Source organism: Salmo trutta, chromosome 33 (assembly GCF_901001165.1).
Source record: "Salmo trutta chromosome 33, fSalTru1.1, whole genome shotgun sequence".
In the NCBI taxonomy this organism is placed as follows: domain Eukaryota; kingdom Metazoa; phylum Chordata; class Actinopteri; order Salmoniformes; family Salmonidae; genus Salmo; species Salmo trutta.
The window spans coordinates 41,048,241-41,068,945 of NC_042989.1; the positions used below are offsets into that span (position 1 = coordinate 41,048,241).

At 44.7% G+C, this 20,705-nt stretch overlaps 1 protein-coding gene across 1 annotated transcript; it reads right to left on the bottom strand.

Annotated features, from left to right (window-relative positions):
• Positions 1 to 243: 243 nt before the first annotated feature.
• LOC115173015 (retinol dehydrogenase 12) lies at positions 244 to 17,116 on the bottom strand. Its single transcript, XM_029730975.1, has 7 exons — positions 16,959 to 17,116; positions 15,960 to 16,078; positions 15,332 to 15,487; positions 14,105 to 14,209; positions 4,859 to 5,068; positions 2,643 to 2,832; positions 244 to 1,339 (listed from the first exon to the last, which is right to left on the bottom strand). The coding sequence occupies exons 1-7, from the start codon at positions 17,033 to 17,035 to the stop codon at positions 1,234 to 1,236; spliced, it is 963 nt and encodes a 320-aa protein (XP_029586835.1). The 5' UTR covers positions 17,036 to 17,116; the 3' UTR covers positions 244 to 1,233.
• Between the last annotated feature and the right edge of the window lie 3,589 nt (positions 17,117 to 20,705).

Consider the following 20,705-nt stretch of genomic DNA (forward strand, 5'->3'; position numbering starts at 1 on the left):
TGTTAACATATTTTGCCTTTTCCACCATGGACACATTTAAATGTAGGTGTAGATGCATGATGTGTTCCTAACTCCATTATCAGAATACAAAAGCTGCATGAACTGTCAAGTCTAGACATGGACTCTTGTCTTATAGCGACCATGTTGAAAGCCAGAGGGGTAATAAAGAGTGAGGTATTTGACTCGTTTCTTATTACATGTGTGTGTGTGTTTGTGTTATTAAACAAACCGATATTAGGAATAGTAGCTAGTAACATTTGATCTTTATTTACAGTAGATGTAAACATTCAACTCCTGACATGACTACTATGTAGTTGGGTTGCACATTTCTGGAAAATTTCCCCAAATTCCAGAATTCCTGGTTGGAGGATTCCCAGATTTCCTATTCTGTTCCTTCATATTTTCAGGAATCTTCCAACCCTAAATGTAGAAAAAGGCATGTTTCACATTTGTATAAAAGACAATCTTGGCAGTTTCACATGTGGTGAATGCTGAGGGGGAAAGAAATGGAGGAAAAGATGAAAGAAACAGGAGGGAAAATAACAGCTTGCAATGGTTTAGAAAAGGCAAGCTTAAAAGCAACCAAACATAAAGCTGAATCTACATGGAGGTTTAGAATATAATAAGATACAAAACAAACGGTTTGTAATATACCCTGACTAGACCTTGTTATGCCCTGGCTAGACCCGGTTATGCCCTGGCTAGACCCGGTTATGCCCTGGCTAGACCCTTCACAGTACAGTAATGCATTTGATCTTACAGTTAATACCATAGAGATAGATAGAGGACTTATTTTACAGTTACTACCATAGAGATAGATAGAGGACTCATTTTACAGTTACTACCATAGAGATAGATAGAGGACTCATCTCTGTGCCATTATGTCATCTTTCATACCTCTATGGTTCCTACCCAATTCCTCAAGTTCCGTTGGGATAACTGTAGTTTGAGGTTAATAAAATGTCATGAAATGATAATGATTTGAGAACAGAGAGCATAGTTGCATCCCCAATGGCACCATATATATATATATAGTATGAGCCCTAATCTATAATTCACTACTTTTGACCAGAGCCCTGTGGGCCCTAATTTCATCTACTATAGCTGGCTCTTTCCTATGCGGAAGCAATTGAGACAGGGAACAAGGTTGTGGGTCCTGGTCAAAACTAGTGCACTATAAAGGGAATAGGGTGGGGATGCAAGCAGTGGATAGTAATAACAGGGTGGTTCAGATCAGTCGTCCCAGACGATGCCCAGGAGCTCACTGCTGGCGTCCCACAGCTTCCTGGCCGTCTCCTCCTTCCTCCCCTGGGGCGCCACGAAGGCCGGGGCGCAGTCACTGAGAGAGAGAGAGAGAGAGTGAGCGGGAGGGAAGATGACTTTCGTTATCCGCATGATCACAGCTTCCCTTTAGTCTGTCATCAAAGTAGAACGTTTCTAATAAATAATTTGGTCACCTAGCAGTTGTTTACGCCATAGTGACTCACACAACTGTCGAAATTGACAGAGACGCATGTATTAAGTGGCCGATGTGAGACCTCGTTCTAACCCACAACCCGCAGCACCTCGTTCTAACCCACAACCCGCAGCACCTTGTTCTAACCCGCAGCACCTCGTTCTAACCCACAACCCGCAGCACCTTGTTCTAACCCACAACACCTTGCTCTAACCCGCAGCACCTTGTTCTAACCCACAACCTGCAGCACCTTGTTCTAACCTACAACCCAGAGCACCTTGTTCTAACCCACAACCCGCAGCACCTTGTTCTAACCCGCAGCACCTTATTCTAACCCACAACCTGCAGCACCTTGTTCTAACCCGCAGCACCTTATTCTAACCCACAACCTGCAGCACCTAGTGCTGAGCGATTACCCAAAATCTGTTATTTGACCAACGCCATCGATTCAAGTATTTGGATTCCATTTTGTTCGTTTTTTTTTCTTCTGTGAGCTCAATGCACAGTTTCTCTAGAGATGAATCAGATCTCGCCTGAAATGCGCGATGTAGTTTCCAACAGGTCAATATTCGACATAGTTAACTACCACATTTTCTGCGCGTTAACTACAATGACCATAACCCATTGCTCGGCTACTTGTCTGGTCTATGCGGGGAGCACAGAAACGGAGAGAGACAGAAAAACTCGCAATTGAGAGAGATAAGAGAGCCAGTTGCTTCGAGAGGTATCTTTACCTGAAAATACATGATCTAAGCGATTGATAGTTGGTATTCAGCAGTCATAATAGTATACCTTATTTACTTTGAAGAACAACTAAAAATGTAGATTTTTATCAGACAGCAGCTCTATAGAGATGATGACCACTTGGAACTAAATAATTAAGTCATCAAATCAAATAATATTTTGAAAGTAAATGATAGTTAATAAGTGATAAACAGTAATGGGGTAGTCACTACCACCATGGGACTTGTATTAATTGTTTTATTCTGTGTAACAGCATTCAACCCAAATAATGCAAAGGGCATTTGTTTAAAAAAAAAATCATCCAAAGCGAAAACAGTGATTATTTTTTCATAAATCAAACCGAAACCGATCTCAAAAAGCACTAAAATCACTCACTGAGCCATTGGAATCGCAGTTCCATCTAAACGAGGTTCAGGGGCAGAACTTCATACTGTAATCTCACCTGAAGTGTTTCCCAGTGAGGGAGTGCAGCTCCTCTGCCACGGCGCAGTAGATGGATGTCTGGGCCCCGTCCCGAGGGCTCTTCAGGAACATGGAGAACAGAGAGAACAGCAGAGACATGATGGTGGAGTGGCGAACCAGGTCCGAGCGCACCGACCCCGGGTGGACAGAGTTCACCGTCACACTGGAACCTGGGAGGGAAGAAGAGAGGATTCAGTTACCATGCTATTGTCAGGCTTTTTGCTTTATCCCCAACCCCCGAGACACATTGGTAAGTATACTGAACAAAAATATAAAAATGTAAGTGTTGGTCCCATGTTTCATGAGCTGAAATAAAAGATCCCAGAAATGTTCCGTATGCACATAAAGCTTATTTCTTTCAAATGTTGTGCACAAATTTGTTTACATCTCTGTTAGTAAGCATTTCTCCTATGCCAATAAAGTCCATCCACCTGACAGGTGTGGCATATAAAGAATATGACTCAACAGCATGACCATTACACAGGTGCACCTTGTGCTGGGGGACAATAAAAGGCCACTTTAAAATGTGCAGTTTTGTGCCACAAATGTCTCAAGTTGAGGGAGTGTGCAATTGGCATGCTGACTGCAGGAATGTCCACCCGAGCTGTTGCCAGAGAATTTAACGTTAGAGAAATTAACGTTGTTTTAGAGAATTTGGCAGTACGTCCAACCGGCCTCACAATCGCAAACCACGCCAGTCCAGGACCTCCACATCTGGCTTCTTCACCTGTGGGATCGTCCTGAGACCAGACACCCGGACAGCTGATTAAACTGATTAGTATTTCTGTCTATAATAAAACCTTTTTGTGGGGAAAAAGACATTCTGATTGGCTAGGCCTGGCTCCCCCAGTGGGTGGGCCTATGCCCACCCAGGCCCACCTATGGCTGCACTCCTGCCTAGTCATCTTGAGTCTTCTTGGGTATGATGCTACAAGCTTGGCACACCTGAATTTGGAAAGTTTCTCCCATTTTTCTCTGCAGACCCTCTCAAGCTCTGTCAAGTTGGATGGGGAGTGTTGCTGCACAGCTATTTTCAGGTCTCTCCAGAGATGTTAGATCGGGTTCAAGTCAGGGCTCTGGCTGGGCCACTCAAGGACATTCAGAGACTTGTCCCGAAGCCACTCCTGCGTTGTCTTGGCTGTGAGCTTAAGGTCGTTGTCCTGTTGGAAGGTGAAGTCTTGAGCGCTCTGATACAAGTTTTCATCAAGGATTTCTCTGTTCATCTTTCCCTCGATCCTGACTAGTCTCCCAGTCCCTGCCACAGCGTGATGCTGCCACCACCATGCTTCACCGTACAGATGGTGACAGGTTTCCTCCAGATGTGATGCATTCTGGCCAGAGTTCAATTTTTGTTTCATCAGACCAGAGAATCTTGTTTTAGGTGCCGTTTGGCAAACTCCAAGCGGGCTGTCATGTGCCTTTAACTGAGGATTGGCTTCCGTCTGGCCACTCTACCATCTGCAGAAATGTTTTGGTACCCTTCACTGTCAACTGTGGGACCTTATATAGACAGGTGTGTGCCTTTCCAAATCATGTCCAATCAATTGAATTGACCACAGGTGGACTCCAATCAAGTTGTAGAAACATCTCAACGATGATCAATGGAAACAGGATGCACCTGAGCTCAAATTTCAAGTCTCGTAGCAAAGGGTCTGAATACTTATGTAAATAAGGTATTTCTGTTTTTATAAAAACCTGTTTTCATTTTGTCATTGTGGGGTATTGTGTCATTGTGGGGTATTGTGTCATATTGTGTCATTGTGGGGTATTGAGTCATTGTGGGGTATTGTGTGTAGATTGATGAGGAATTTGTTTTATTTAATCTATTTTAGAATAAGGCTGTAACGTTGCAAAATGTGGAAAAACTTTCCAAATGCACTGTAGCATGTACCTTCATAAATATGGTTTTGCCTTTCTGATCATGTATTTTGGGTGCGTTCTCATTGAAAATCTATGTGCATGGCCACTATTCCTCAGTTTATTTTGTGTGTTAATAAATCCATGTGGCAGGTTGCAATTATCTCCCCTTCCCTCCCTCTCTAAGTCCTTCCTTCCTTCCTTCCTTCCTTCCTTCCTTCCTTCCTTCCTTCCTTCCTTCCTTCCTTCCTTCCTTCCTTCCTTCTCTAACCCCTTCCCTCCCTCCCGCTCTTCCCCTCCCTCCCTCCCCCCCCGCTCTTCCCCTCCCCCCCACCCTACCTTTGAGTCTGCGGGCCAGCTCCCTAGCAAACAGGACATTGGCCAGCTTGCTCTGGCAGTATGCGAGGCCGCTGTTGTAGCTGCCCTGGCTGAGGAGGTCATGGAAGCGTATCCAGCCAAAGTTATGAGCCAGGGAAGAAACCACGACGATGCGGGCTGGAGCACTCCGCTTTAGCAGGCCAATCAGGAGGTACGTCAACAGGAAGTGACCTACCAGGAAGAAACAGTAAACAACAACACATGATGCAATCCGTGTTGTACTGCAACAAAGGATCAGAGTATAATATCCTAATATCAGAAAATAAACTATTGGAGTTGATGAAGAGAACACTGTTTTTAAGTCATAGGGCAACAGGAAGTGACCTACCAGGAGTAAACAACAATATGATGCTGTTGTTTTATCAGAAAGGAAATAATACTAGGATCATGTTGAATTAAACACTGTTGTTGTTGTTATGTCATTGAAGTACTACTTGTATACGGTTAGTACTGTTAAGGCTAGCTGCCCACATGCTCTTCATACGTGAAAAGGCTATACGGACACTCCGGACATTCAAAATAATATTTCATTTCAGAACTAGTTAAAATATAGGTTAGAGATTAGTTAAGGCAAGGTGTTTCAGATGTTGGTTACTTGTTTTACAGGTCAGGAGTGCCTTATAGCCTCTCCCAATTCATACAGTAGATACTGTAAGGGCCACAGCTCTTCACAGATGAGGGCTACAACATTTTGTTACGTTACAGCCTTATTCTAAAATGGATTAAATCGTTTTTTCCCCCCTCCATAAATCTAAACACAATACCCCAAAATGACGTCACAATACCCCAAAATGACGTCACAATACCCCAAAATGACGTCACAATAGCCCATAATGACATCACAATAGCCCAAAATGACATCACAATAGTCCATAATGACAAAGCGGAATTAGGTTATTCAGAAAAAAAAATGCTAATTTATTTAAAATAAAAAACACAGAAATACCTTATTTACATAAGTATTCAGACCCTTTGCTATGAGACTTGAAATTTGAGCTCAGGTGCATCCTGATTCCATTGATCATGCTCGAGATGTTTCTACAACTTGACTGGAGTCCATCTGTGGTAAATTCAATTTGATTAGACATGATTTGGAAAGGCACACACCTGTCTATATAAGGTCCCACAGTTGACAGTGCATGTCTGAGCAAAAACCAAGCCATGAGGGTGAAGGAATTGTCCGTAGAGCTCCGAGACAGGATTGTGTCGAGGCACAGATCTGGGGAAGGGTACCAAAAAATGTCTGCAGCATTGAAGGTCCCCAAGAACACAGTGGCCTCCATCATTCTTAAATGGAAGAAGTTTGGAACCACCAAGACTCTTCCTAGAGCTGGCCGCCCAGCCAAACTGAGCAATCGGGGGAGAAGGGCCTTGGTCAGGGATGTGAGTTCCTTCTGTGGAGAACAAACATCTCTGCAGCAATCCACCAAATCAGGCCTTTGTGGTAGTGGCCAGACGGAAGCCACTCCTCAGTAAAAGGCACATGACAGCCCGCTTGGAGTTGACCAAAATGCACCTAAAGGACTCTGACCATGAGAAACAAGATTATCTGGTCTGATGAAACCAAGATTGAACTCTTTGTCCTTAATGACAAGCGTCACAGTCTGGAGGAAACCAATCACTGCTCATCACCTGGCCAATACTATCCCTACGGTGAAGCATGGTGGTGACAGCATCCCTACGGTGAAGCATGGTGGTGACAGCATCCCTACGGTGAAGCATGGTGGTGACAGCATCATGCTTTGGGGATGTTTCCAGCGGCAGAGAGACTAGTCAGGATCGAGGGAAAGAAGACCGGCGCAAAGTACAGAAAGATCCTTGATGAAGACTTGCTCCAGAGCGCTCAGGACCTCAGACTGGGGCGGTTCACCTTCCAACAGGACAACGACCCTAAGCACACAGCAGGAGTGGCTTCGGGACCACAAGAGTTCTCTTCACAGTCCCCAAGTCCAGAACAGACTATGGGAGGTGCACAGTACTACATAGAGCCATGACTACATGGAACTCTATTCCACATCAGGTAACTGATGCAAGCAGTACAATTAGATTTTTTTTAAAATATTTTAAAAAGACACTTGATGGAACAGTGGGGACTGTGAAGCAACACAAACATAGGCACAGACCCATGCACACACACACGATAACATGCACACTATGCACACACGTACACGGATTTTGTACTGTAGATATGTGGTAGTGGTGGAGTAGGGGCCTAAGGGCACACAGTGTGTTGTGGAATCTGTGAATGTGTTGTAATGATTTTAAAATGGTATAAACTGCCTTACATTTTGCTGGACCCCAGAAAGAGTAGCTGCTGCCTTGGCAGGAACTAATGGGGATCCATAATAAACCCCAGGAAGAGTAGCTGCTGCCTTGGCAGGAACTAATGGGGATCCATAATAAACCCCAGGAAGAGTAGCTGCTGCCTTGGCTGCCTTGGCAGCAGCTAATTGGGTTCCATAATAAATACAAATATGGATCTATTGCAATCCTGAATGGTAGGAATTGCTTATTCATTTTCCAGCTGTTTAAGGTTATATGCAAAACAAATTGCCAGCTTTGTCTCCTTACTCAAAGTATCTCCTACGTAATAGGAACAAAGCAAATGTAGTCTCCTCATCTCTGATCTTACAATAAGTAAAGCATTTTTAAGTCTGGGATTGTTTGGATCCATGTTGTGAATCTAAAGACTTGAGTTCCACCATTAAACTGGTTTTCTTCAAGAACATTATTTTCCTTTTTGGTTGTGGAATAACTTCTGATCCAACCTCTACATGTCGATTTAAAAAGCTTCCCACACTATTTGGACAGAGGGGACAAAGTTCAAATTAGAGGTGATTTTTTCTCCCTAATAAATGGAACAATTGAATCTCTATTGTTTTAATAAATGTGGATATTGTCAGATGGATAGAAGATGGCTGACTAGGGGAAACATGGTCAGAGATTATAATGCTATGGATCTGAGAGTCAATCCCAGATCATGATAAGAGGTAGTCTATTCAAGAATATGAATTATGGACATTGGAGTGAAATGTATATTCACCAGAGGGGATTGACTAAGCGCCATTTATCAGTCAATGCCAATGAGCTCTGCAGTGCTTTGAAAGTAGCTGGTAGAACTCCATCTGCTGGAAGGGAAGGACTAGAGCGATCTACTGTAGAATCATTGACCAGATTAAATTCTACTCCAATCGGAATGGGGTCCCAAGCAAATTTACATAAAAGTAGTTTAAAGGGAGATATGAACACAGCTTGTGCAGAATTAGAAGGATAAATATTAGCAAGAGTACATTATTAATTTAGTAAAAAACCTTACACTACAATATATCTGCCATCTTAGTCGACTATTATCTAACAAAAAAATTCTTGACCAACCTCCCTGTTAAATTGTGTTGTAACATGGCCACATCACAAGCTAGGGATTTCAAATGTGAAAGCATTTTGTACCGTTTAACTTTATTTGAAATGCCATGAACATTCCAAGATATACACTTTATAGTATTAGATCCCATTTGTAGTTATGTGTATACGATCAGCATGGACCTTAACCTTTCTACACATGTAATACTGTTAAAGGGTAACCTAGCGGCATGACACTCCTGACAGTGGATCAAAGAACACATCAGCTAGGCAAATGCTTGAAGAGAGCCAGACCCCCTCTCTCCCACAGAAGAATGCTTGAAGAGAGCCAGACCCCCTCTCTCCCACAGAAGAATGCTTGAAGAGAGCCAGACCCCCTCTCTCCCACAGAATGCTTGAAGAGAGCCAGACCCCCTCTCTCCCACAGAATGCTTGAAGAGAGCCAGACCCCCTCTCTCCCACAGAAGAATGCTTGAAGAGAGCCAGACCCCCTCTCTCCCACAGAAGAATGCTTGAAGAGAGCCAGACCCCCTCTCTCCCACAGAAGAATGCTTGAAGATAGCCAGACCCCCTCTCTCCCACAGAAGAATGCTTGAAGATAGCCAGACCCCCTCTCTCCCACAGAAGAATGCTTGAAGAGAGCCAGACCCCCTCTCTCCCACAGAATGCTTGAAGAGAGCCAGACCCCCTCTCTCCCACAGAATGCTTGAAGAGAGCCAGACCCCCTCTCTCCCACAGAATGCTTGAGGAGAGCCAGACCCCCTCTCTCCCACGGAATGCTTGAAGAGAGCCAGACCCCCTCTCTCCCACAGAATGCTTGAAGAGAGCCAGACCCCCTCTCTCCCACAGAAGAATGCTTGAAGAGAGCCAGACCCCCTCTCTCCCACAGAATGCTTGAAGAGAGCCAGACCCCCTCTCTCCCACAGAATGCTTGAAGAGAGCCAGACCCCCTCTCTCCCACAGAAGAATGCTTGAAGATAGCCAGACCCCCTCTCTCCCACAGAAGAATGCTTGAAGATAGCCAGACCCCCTCTCTCCCACAGAAGAATGCTTGAAGAGAGCCAGACCCCCTCTCTCCCACAGAAGAATGCTTGAAGAGAGCCAGACCCCCTCTCTCCCACAGAATGCTTGAAGATAGCCAGACCCCCTCTCTCCCACAGAAGAATGCTTGAAGATAGCCAGACCCCCTCTCTCCCACAGAAGAATGCTTGAAGATAGCCAGACCCCCTCTCTCCCACAGAAGAATGCTTGAAGATAGCCAGACCCCCTCTCTCCCACAGAAGAATGCTTGAAGATAGCCAGACCCCCTCTCTCCCACAGAAGAATGCTTGAAGAGAGCCAGACCCCCTCTCTCCCACAGAAGAATGCTTGAAGAGAGCCAGACCCCCTCTCTCCCACAGAAGAATGCTTGAAGATAGCCAGACCCCCTCTCTCCCACAGAATGCTTGAAGATATCCAGACCCCCTCTCTCCCACAGAATGCTTGAAGATATCCAGACCCCCTCTCTCCCACAGAATGCTTGAAGATAGCCAGACCCCCTCTCTCCCACAGAAGACGGGAAGGGGTGGGGGAGGTGGGGCTGTGCCAGTCTTGACACCGCAACACTGGGTCAGAAATTTAGCGAGAACTTTCTCTTCCTTGCCCTGCAGTATTGGAAGACTATCTATTCCAACAACCACTCCACTACCAGAGAAGCTCTACAAAGGACATTGTGACGTCTGGTGGACAAACCAGTCTTACATCCCTCGACATCTTCACAATAGGACCCATCGAGTTCAACAGAGAAAGACAGCTACGCGCAAATATACATTGCATTTCTAAACAGAATGAACGGTGGTTAGGGTGTTAATGCATTAATATTTCCATGAGCGTAGCTTCCAAATATATCCAAGTGTTGTCTCTCTCTTTACCTAGCCCTCCCTCTCCATATGTCTAACAAGCAGTCATGTCTTGTCAGTCCACTAGGGACTTTTATCTCACGTAAGTGTGTATGTATATTCCTGTGTTATTATTTAGTTAGTTAATAAATAAATGATTAAATCAATTTGTGTAGTACTGAATATTCAGAAGGGCTCGGGTTTTTGCGGATCCAAGGACTATGCGACGTTCAGAACGAGACAATTTTGCCAGCGACACCAACACTTCAGGGGTGTCTTAAAAACAACAGCTCACAACCCTGCTCAAAAGTTAAAAATAAAAAAAACCACTCTGCTCAGAAATATCCTTGCTCCTAGAAAAGCAATTGAAGTATAACCAGCGCAACAAAACTACAGGTTTTACTCAATCTGTTTTCTAGTGCCTAGAAAAAGGCGGAGGCCTCCGTCCGATCCTGGACATAACGTGCCTGAATCGTCATCTTCCAGCACTTCAAAATGCTGCCAATAAAAACTGTCCTTCAGTCAGTACAACCAGGTGATTGGTTCACCACAGTGGACCTGAAAGATACTTTCATATCCTCATTCTACTAGCACACAGTTTCACGGTTTTTGACCTTCAGCCTTTTGCTCACCCCTCGCACTTTCACAAAGTGTATAAAGTGCAGGGCTAGCCCCCACCCCTTCACCAAGCAGGATTCAGGGTCCTAATTTACTTAGACGAAAGGCTAACATGTGCAGGGTCACAAACCTTTGGCACACATATCCATGGTCTCACATCACCTCTCCAAGTTGAGACTAACAATGAACCTAGAAAATATTTTTCTGGTCCCAACGCTGTGTGTGCGCGCAACTTCCTGGGCTTGACACTCAAATCATGCAAGCAACACTCTCTCCAGAAAGAGTGGTATCATTGACAAATTGTCTTTCAACAGTTAACCTGAGAAAGCAGGTGACCGTGCTAGAGTCAGAGACTCCTTGGCCTTCTAGCTGCTGAGGTCCATGTTGTACAGCCAATAAAGCACTGCTACAACAGACACAATCTATGTCCCAGAAGGGACAAACACAAAAAAAAGTGTATTGCTCTCAAATGTTTTGCACAAATTTGATTACATCCCTGTTCTTCAACATTTCTCCTGCTTGTAGTGGGGACAATAAAAGGCCACTTTAAAAATGTGCAGTTTTGTGCCACAATGCCACAGATGTCTCAAGTTGAGGGAGTGTGCAATTGGCATGCTGACTGCAGGAATGTCCACCAGAGCTGTTGCCAGAGAATGTAATGTTTTTAGAGAAAACAATTGTTTTAGAGAATTTGGCAGTAAGCCCAACCGGCCTCACAATTGCAGACCGCGTGTAACCACGGCAACCCAGGACATCCACAATCGGCTTCTTCACCTGCAGGATATTCTGTGACCAGCCACCCGGACAGCTGATGAAACTGAGGAGTATTTCTGACCCAGGCCCACCCATGGCTGCACCCCTGCCCAGTCATGTGAAATCAATAGATTAGGGCCTAATGAATTTATTTAAATTGACTGATTTCCTTATATGAACTGTAACTCAGTAAAATCTTTGAGATTGTTGCATTTATATTTGTATTCAGTATAGTCCCAATGCCCCAGGGCAGTGATTGGGGACACTGCCCTGTGTAGGGTGCTGTCTTTCAGATGGGATGTTAAAATGGTGTCCTGATTCGTCACTAAAAATCCCAGGGCACTTATCGTCCTGGTGTCCTGGCTAAATACCATCATGGCCACCTAATCATCCCCAGCTTCCAATTGGCTCATTTGTCATCCCTCCTCTTCCCCTTTAACTATTCCCCAGGTCATTGCTGTAAATGAGAATGTGTTCTCACAGATGGCCAAGGGGACTGCTGTAGGCGTTTCCACCAATTCCGTTGCACCCTCAGATCTTGAGGAAGATCGAGAGAGAGAGAGTCAGTTCTACTTATTGCTCCGCATTGGCCACAGCATCACTGGTTTTTAGACCTTGTACAGCTGACAACCTCTCAACAATGGGAACTCCCTCTTTAAGCAGACATCCTGTCACAAACGAACGGCAAGCTTTGGCACCCCAAACCCAGAATACTGAAGTTGTGATTGAGGCCCCTGAACGTGACCGTCTGGTAGCCGCAGGGTTGTCCTCCTTGGTAATTGATACAAATCAGGCTGCCAGGGCATCATCTACGCGAACCCTGTATTCCTAAAAGTGGAATGCGTTCAGGCAGTGGTGTGTCGACCATGCAGAATCGCCATCTTCCTGCCCAATTTCTGTCATTTTGACGCTCCCCCAGGAGCTCCCGGCTGCAGGGAAGTCCCCCCAGGAGCTCCCAGCTGCAGGGAAGTCCCCCCAGGAGCTCCCGGCTGCAGGGAAGTCCCCCCAGGAGCTCCCGGCTGCAGGGAAGTCCTCCCAGGAGCACCCGGCTGCAGGGAAGTCCCCCCAGGAGCTCCCGGCTGCAGGGAAGTCCCCCCAGGAGCTCCCGGCTGCAGGGAAGTCCCCCCAGGAGCTCCCGGCTAAAGGGAAGTCCCCCCAGGAGCTCCCGGCTGCAGGGAAGTCCCCCCAGGAGCTCCCGGCTGCAGGGAAGTCCCCCCAGGAGCTCCCGGCTGCAGGGAAGTCCCCCAGGAGCTCCCGGCTGCAGGGAAGTACCCCCAGGAGCTCCCGGCTGCAGGGAAGTCACCCCAGGAGCTCCCGGCTGCAGGGAAGTCCCCCAGGAGCTCCCGGCTGCAGGGAAGTCCTCATCTACATAGATTCTATATAGTATAAAGAAACAAAAACCAGACTTATGACAGAATTTGGAGTCCGTATGTGGACCATCTCAGGTGGTTGAGTGGCGGTGACCGCTACTACGTTAGCGTGTCGGTCGGGGCTGGGGGCTGCGGTGGTTTCCGACTTGCTGTGCACATGTCACGTTCGGGCCGGTCGGCAGGTCTGGGGTCTCAGAGTTTCAATCAATCAATTGTTTCGGTTTGTGAATGTCTGTCTATTTTGGATTGATTTTTTTATTTTAATATTTTGTTCAATAATAAAAAAATTTAAACATAATAATAAAGTGTATATGGCAGCCATCTCTACGGGTCATGACCTGATTGGTGCACATCCAGGGGCACACACTCCAGTATCGTAATTCATGAATTGTGGCTCCTTCATACCCTCATGGGAATTCAACGTTGTCCTACGATCACTTATGAGCCCGTCTTGACTTTAGCTACGGGACCTCTTAGTCAAGACTGCCTTTCTACTGGCTACGCTGCGGTAGGTAGACCAACTCCAGACACCGCGGTAGTACAATCCACCAGGGGTATGGCCACTTCATGAACCCTGTTCAGAGGAACCTCCTGGACTCTATCTGTGCTGTTGCCAGTTGGGCAACACTCATGACTTTCATGAGGTACTACAGACTGCACGTTATGTCCACACACACACATCAGTGGGGTCTGTAGTCCAGGTCACCTTGGTTTTCAGGGAGTCCAGATCTTTGGTGTTTTGTATCTTCTTCGTCTGTGTTACTCTGGTGCTCTAGTGCCCCAATCCGTTTCTCTGCCTGGACTCTATTACTCTTCTTTAATAGAGTTGTTGAGTAGATCAAACCTCTGCTGGAATGAGTTCTTGATGCTGGTGACCTCCTCAGCCAGATGCTGTGCTCAGCTTGGCGTCTCGTCCTCGGTCATAATTTGTTTGATTGCAGGCCGATCTGTCTCTAGTTTATTAGCTGCTTGCCAGGTCTCCAATTGGACTCCTGTACCAGTCATTTACCCAACTGTGTCAACATACAATTTACAAACTTGAAGTGGGATTTTTAGGGGGTTAAAATTAGGTTATACTTGGCAAAATGTCAAGCACCTGGAATGCGAGAGAAACAAGCATGCCATTTTGCCGTGTTACGCGATCAGGCCTTAGATCGCTGGCGTTTGTGGAAAGACAAATTGACATAGAAACCTAGAAGTGAGTCTGCTAAAAGAAATCTCTGTCTCACCCAGATGGTTGACCCCCAGCTGCATCTCGAAACCGTCCTTGGTCTTCATGTAGGGACACATCATGACCCCAGCATTGTTGATCAGGATGTGGAGGTGGTTAACCTCTGTAGGGGTCAGATACAGAGTCAATATTATACTTTGCTTTATAGAGTAAACACATTGTAATATTAGTGCTTGCCTTGAAATATACTGTAATAACGCCAGAATAAATACTGTAATATACTGTAATAACGCCAGAATAAATACTGTAATAAAGCCAGAATAAATACTGTAATAAAGCCAGAATAAATACTGTAATAAAGCCAGAATAAATACTGTAATAAAGCCAGAATAAATACTGTAATAAAGCCAGAATAAATACTGTAATAAAGCCAGAATAAATACTGTAATAAAGCCAGAATAAATACTGTAATAAAGCCAGAATAAATACTGTAATAAAGCCAGAATAAATACTGTAATAAAGCCAGAATAAATACTGTAATAAAGCCAGAATAAATACTCTAATAAAGCCAGAATAAATACTGTAATAAAGCCAGAATAAATACTCTAATAAAGCCAGAATAAATACTGTAATAAAGCCAGAATAAATACTGTAATAAAGCCAGAAAAAATACTGTAATAAAGCCAGAAAAAATACTCTAATAAAGCCAGAATAAATACTCTAATAAAGCCAGAATAAATACTCTAATAAAGACAGAATAAATACTCTAATAAAGACAGAATAAATACTCTAATAAAGACAGAATAAATACTCTAATAAAGACAGAATAAATACTCTAATAAAGACAGAATAAATACTCTAATAAAGCCAGAATAAATACTCTAATAAAGCCAGAATAAATACTCTAATAAAGCCAGAATAAATACTGTAATAACTTGTAAAGGTTACGGGGAGGTCTGCGTCCCAAATGTCACCCTATACTCATAGGGCTCTGGTCTAAAATAGTGCACTACATAGGGAATAGGGCTCTAGTCTAAAGTAGTGCACTACATAGGGAATAGGGCTCTAGTCTAAAGTAGTGCACTACATAGGGAATAGGGCTCTAGTCTAAAGTAGTGCACTACATAGGGAATAGGGCTCTGGTCTAAAGTAGTGCACTACATAGGGAATAGGGCTCTGGTCAAAAGTAGTGCACTATATAGGGAATATGGCTCTGGTCAAAAGTAGTGCACTATATACGGAATAGGGTGCGATTTGGAATGCACAATGGAGTTAGTAGGCTTACCTCGGAGGAAGCGTTGTGCAAAGGCCCGTATGGAGCTGGTATCAGCCAGGTCTAGCTCACGGACCTCTACGTTTGCCTTGGAGTAGACGCGTCGTATAGATGCGGCGGCCTCCTCACCTTTCTCCACATCCCTGCACGCCATGATCACCCTCGCACCTGGAAACAGACAATTAAACAATAAGCCCCGATGGGGCGTGGTATACGGTCTGATAAACCTTGGCTTTCAACCAATCAGCATTCAGGGCTCGAATCCAACCAGTTTATAATAACCAATAATCAGCTTTATTGATACTTTTTTGAATGGTCTCTTTTCTTCTTCTGTTATCATTATATTTGTGGTGATGAAGGACAGGAGGCCTCACCATGAATGACTGTTGGGAAGAAGACCATTTGTGAGTCCTAAATGGCACCATACACCCTTAAGTGCACTACTTTAGACCAGGGCCCCAAAGTAGTGCACTATATAAAGGAATAGGGTATCATTTGGCAGCGTTTACACAGGCAGCTCAATTCTGATCTTCTGCCCAATTTACTGGCAAAAGATCTGACTGGTCAAAATACCAATTAGTGGCAAAAAGACCCAGAATGTGCTGCATGTGTAAACGCAGTCCATGTGTCTGTCAGTTACCTCTGATAGCCAGGTCCAGGGCCGTCTCCTTTCCAATACCAGTGTTGGCTCCAGTAATCAGGACTGTCTTCCCGTCCAGCCGAGCCATAGACATACATGCTCCACCTGCTGAGTATTTCCTGGACAGACAAACAACATGGATTTGTTTTATTGATCTATAATCAAACTTCTATATCAGTCAGTCCTGTCTATGTTGGCAATGGCATATAGTGAAAGTCCACACCAGGGCTGCTGTTACAACCCTATTCTCCATATAGTTCCCCATTCCCACTATATTGGGAATAGGACGCCATTTGGGAGGCATCCTGAGGCTACAGAATAAAGAGATACATGGATTCAACTTTTTCATTTGACAATGGAGTTGATATATATATATATATCAACTCCACTGATATATATATATGACTATATGACTGACTATGACTATCATTGATCGTTCAACATGCACCATTATTGTTACTCAATATGCAAGATCACTTTCTGGCAACAATGATCAAACGTCAACTCGTACGACTCAAGTCACGCCACAAAACCTGGCTCGGTTTCACCGAACAATACCGCTTACAAATATAACTCCGCCCACGCGCGCAACGCCGCTGTGCAGAATCATGTCATGAAATATTGGAGCGCGCTACTGCACAGCACTTCCTTACCTAAAGAATTTCATTATCAGTTGCTCATATTGACATATAAAACCATGTTCAATTGACAGTGCATTCAGAGCTTTTATTCCACAAAACAACAAATGAATGTTAATTTAAAAAATAATAATAATTGTGGATAAGAATACTGCATAAGAATAATCTGGATAATCGATTCACCCATTCATTCCCGCCAATATCCTTCTTAACCCCAATGCAAAAACACAAACCCATCGTTTTTATCTTGACAATGACAGTAAATCATTTCTATTGAGGTTAGACTAATTAGCCAAGCATAGAGTCAGATGATGCGCATCGACTAAAAATCTCGGGAAACATATAAGCTGTTTATTCTTACCTAATGTGGGGTGCGAATAAAACCATAAGCATCGCGACCACCCCAAGACCTGCGACAATCAATACGAGCACCATCATGACACTGTTTCCCTTTCTTCACTGCTGTTCATTCATAGCTCCGTTTTATGTTCTACCGACCAAACAGCTGATCCAAGATGTCAAAAGATTTATGGGTGGAAGTGTCGGAGGAGGAGTTTATATACATCACGGGTTGTCACGGTGATGCTCGTTCTAATGGAATTCTGGGATTGTAGTCTTTCAATAGATTCGACACAAATGCACTACAACTTCCACTTGCTTATTGTATTTGAAGTTGTATGGAAAGACAGTTCCGCTATGTATATTTATTAATTTGTACAAACAATATACCTATTTTGTAATTTACAGCAAATTCCATTTTTTTTACAAACTGCTATTTGGTTTGAAATAAACTAGTCTATATCCTAACCCTCAGATGAAAAAAATATTACCCCGGAAAAAGGTAAAGTTCGCCAGTTTTGTAGTCCTAAAACCCGGAAATGAGTTGCCTTTGGATCCTTCAGCCATTCCTACGGGGAAAAAAATAGAATTTGGGATAAACGCCGAAAATAACGTCTGAGGTTAACACAAGTTTAGGAGATCTTATACGTTTTGTTTTATGATATAATAACAGTCAGTTAACATGACCTTTATGAATTATGAAGCCTTTATTTTACTTAATGTGCTCTTTGGATTACATAAATGCCCCAAAATTCAAAGTGACATTAGCTGATGAATATTATGTCATAGAACAAAATGTAGAAACAAATCAAATTAAATTGTATTAGTCACATGCAGCACATACAACAGGTTCACCTTACAGTGAAATGTTTACTTACGAGCCCTTAACCAACAGTGCAGTTTCAAGAACATATGGATAAGAATAAGAGATAAAAGTAACAAGTAATTAAAGAGCAGCAGTAAAAAATAACAAAACATACAGGAGGGTGCCGGTACAGAGTCTATGTGGGGGGGGTGGGGGGGGGGGGATGCACATAGTCTGGGTAGCCATTTGACTAGATGTTCAAGAGTCTTATGGCTTTAGAAGCTATTTAGAAGCCTCTTGGACCTAGACTTGGCGCTCCGGTACCGCTTGCCGTTCGGTAGCAGAGGGAACAGTCTATGACTTGGGTGGCTGGAGTCGATGACAATTTTTAGGGCCTTCCTCTGACACCGCCTGGTATAGAGGTCCTGGATGTCAGGAAGCTTTACCCCAGTGATGTACTGGGCCGTTCGCACTACCCTCTGTAGTGCCTTGCGGTCGGGGGCTGAGCAGTTGCCATACCAGGCAGTGATGCAACCAGTCAGGATGCTCTCGAAGGTGCAGCTGTGGAACCTTTTGAGGATCTGAGGACCCATGCCAAATCTTTTCAGTCTCCTGAGGGGGAATAGGTTTTGTTGTGCCCGCTTCACAACTGTCTTGGTGTACTTAGACCATGTTAGGTTGTTGTTGATGTGGACACCAAGGAACTTGAAGCTCTCAACCTGCTCCACTGCAGCCCCGTCGATGAGAATGGGGGTGTGCTCGGTCCTCTTTTTCCTGTAGTCCACAATCATCTCCTTTGTCTTGATCACGTTGAGGGAGAGGTTGTTGTCCTGGCACCACACGGCCAGGTCTCTGACCTCCTCCCTATAGGCAGTCTCGTTGTTGACGGTGGTCAGGCCTACCACTGTTGTGTCATCGGAAAACTTGATGATGATGTTGGAGTCGTGCCTGGACGTGCTGTCATGAGTGAACAGGGAGTACAGAAGGGGGCTGAGCACGTACCCCTGAGGGGCCCCTGTGTTGAGGATCAGCGTGGCGGATGTGTTGTTACCTACACTTACCACCTGGGGGCGGCCCGTCAGGAAGTCCAGGATCCAGTTGTAGAGGGAGGTGTTTAGTCCCAGGGTCCTTAGCTTATTAATGAGCTTTGAGGGTACTATGGTGTTGAAAGCTGAGCTGTAGTCAATGAACAGCATTCTCACATAGGTGTTCCTTTTGTCCAGGTGGGAAAGGGCAGTGTGGAGCGCAATAGAGATTGCATCATCTGTGGATCTGTTGGGGCGGTATGCAAATTGGTGTGGGTCTAGGGTTTCTGGGATGATGGTGTTGATGTGAGCCATGACCAGCCTTTCAATGCACTTCATGGCTACAGACGTGAGTGCTACGGGTCGGTAGTCATTTAGGCAGGTTACCTTAGTGTTCTTGGGTACAGGCACTATGGTGGTCTGCTTGAAACATGTTGGTATTACAGACTCGGACAGGGAGAGGTTGAAAATGTCAGTGAAGACACTTGCAAGTTGGTCAGCGCATCCTTGCAGTACACGTCCTGGTAATCCGTCTGGCCCTGCGGCCTTGTGAATGTTGACCTGTCTAAAGGTCTTATTCACATCAGCTGCACATCAGAGCGTTATCACACAATCTTCCTGTACAGCTGGTGCTCTCATGCATGTTTCAGTGTTATTTGCCTCGAAGCGAGCATAGAAGTAGTTTAGCTCATCTGGTAGGCTTGTGTCACTGGGCAGCTCTCGGGTGTGCTTCTGTAACCGTTTGCATCCAACGAGCATCAGAGTCGGAGTAGTACGTCTCGATCTTATTCCTGTAATGACGCTTTGCCTGTTCTATGGTTCGTCGGAAGGCATAGCGGGATTTCTTATAAGCTTCCGGGTTAGAGTCCCGCTCCTTGAAAGCAGCAGCTCTAGCCTTTAGCTCAGTGCAGATGTGCCTGTAATCCATGGCTTCTTGTTGGGGTATGTACGTACGGTCACTGTGGGGACGTCATCGATGCACTTATTGATGAAGCCAATGACATTGGAGGAATCCTGGAACATATTCCAGTCTGTGTGTAACGTCTGAAGCTATCAGAGCTCACAGAGAGACAGATACACCTCTTTATTCTGTGTTTTAGTGGAGATCTTCTGTGTATAAAGAGACACAGAAGGGAAAAAAATTATCTAACAAATAAATGTAGCTGTTCAAGTGGTCTGAGGCGGTCAGAAAATAACAAACGTTTTCAAGTGCAACTGTAGTGCTGATGGTTTTGGGAAACAGTTTGGCTACTAAAGATACATCGTAAGATGGTTCTGATGATTGTAACGTCTGCTTCCAGCTCACACTCTCAAACACGTTGATCCCCTGAACGCAGCACTCTTTCCAGCCCACTTTCCAGCTCACACTCTCAAACACATAGATCTCCTGAATGCAGCTCACTCTCCAGATCCCAGTCACCTGAATTCTGATCACCTGTTCATAATTTACACACTGTTTAGTTCAGTTCTTTGCAACCCATCATTGTGAGGTATTGTTTGTTTTGTTACACGGTCTAGTCGGAGCGCTGTTTATTTCCATATTAGTCTTCCCGTGTTGATTTGCCTCTCAGATTTACTGTCGTCAATCTACTGCAGAGTTCTGTCCTACTATCCAGGTCTGTACCCAAACAATTTGAACTTCTACTTTTAAAAATCCATCTCTCTAAAAACAAGTCTCTCACAGTTGCCGCCTGCTATAGACCACCCTCTGCCGCCAGCTGTGCTCTGGACACCATATGTGAACTGATTGCCCCCCATCTATCTTCAGAGCTCGTGCTGCTAGGTGACCTAAACTGGGACATGCTTAACACCCCAGCCATCCTACAATCTAAGCTTGATGCCCTCAATCTCACACAAATTATCAATGAGCCTACCAGGTACCACCCCAAAGCCGTAAACACGGGCATCCTCATAGATATCATCCTAACCATCTTGCCCT

Excerpts from the sequence above, each read along its gene's own strand:
- LOC115173015 (XM_029730975.1), bottom strand. The coding sequence starts at position 17,035 with ATGATGGTGCTCGTATTGATTGTCGCAGGTCTTGGGGTGGTCGCGATG. Across the intron at positions 16,079-16,958 it reads TTATTCGCACCCCACATTAG|GAAATACTCAGCAGGTGGAG; the intron begins GTAAGAATAAAC and ends TTGTCTGTCCAG. Across the intron at positions 14,210-15,331 it reads TGCACAACGCTTCCTCCGAG|AGGTTAACCACCTCCACATC; the intron begins GTAAGCCTACTA and ends TGACCCCTACAG.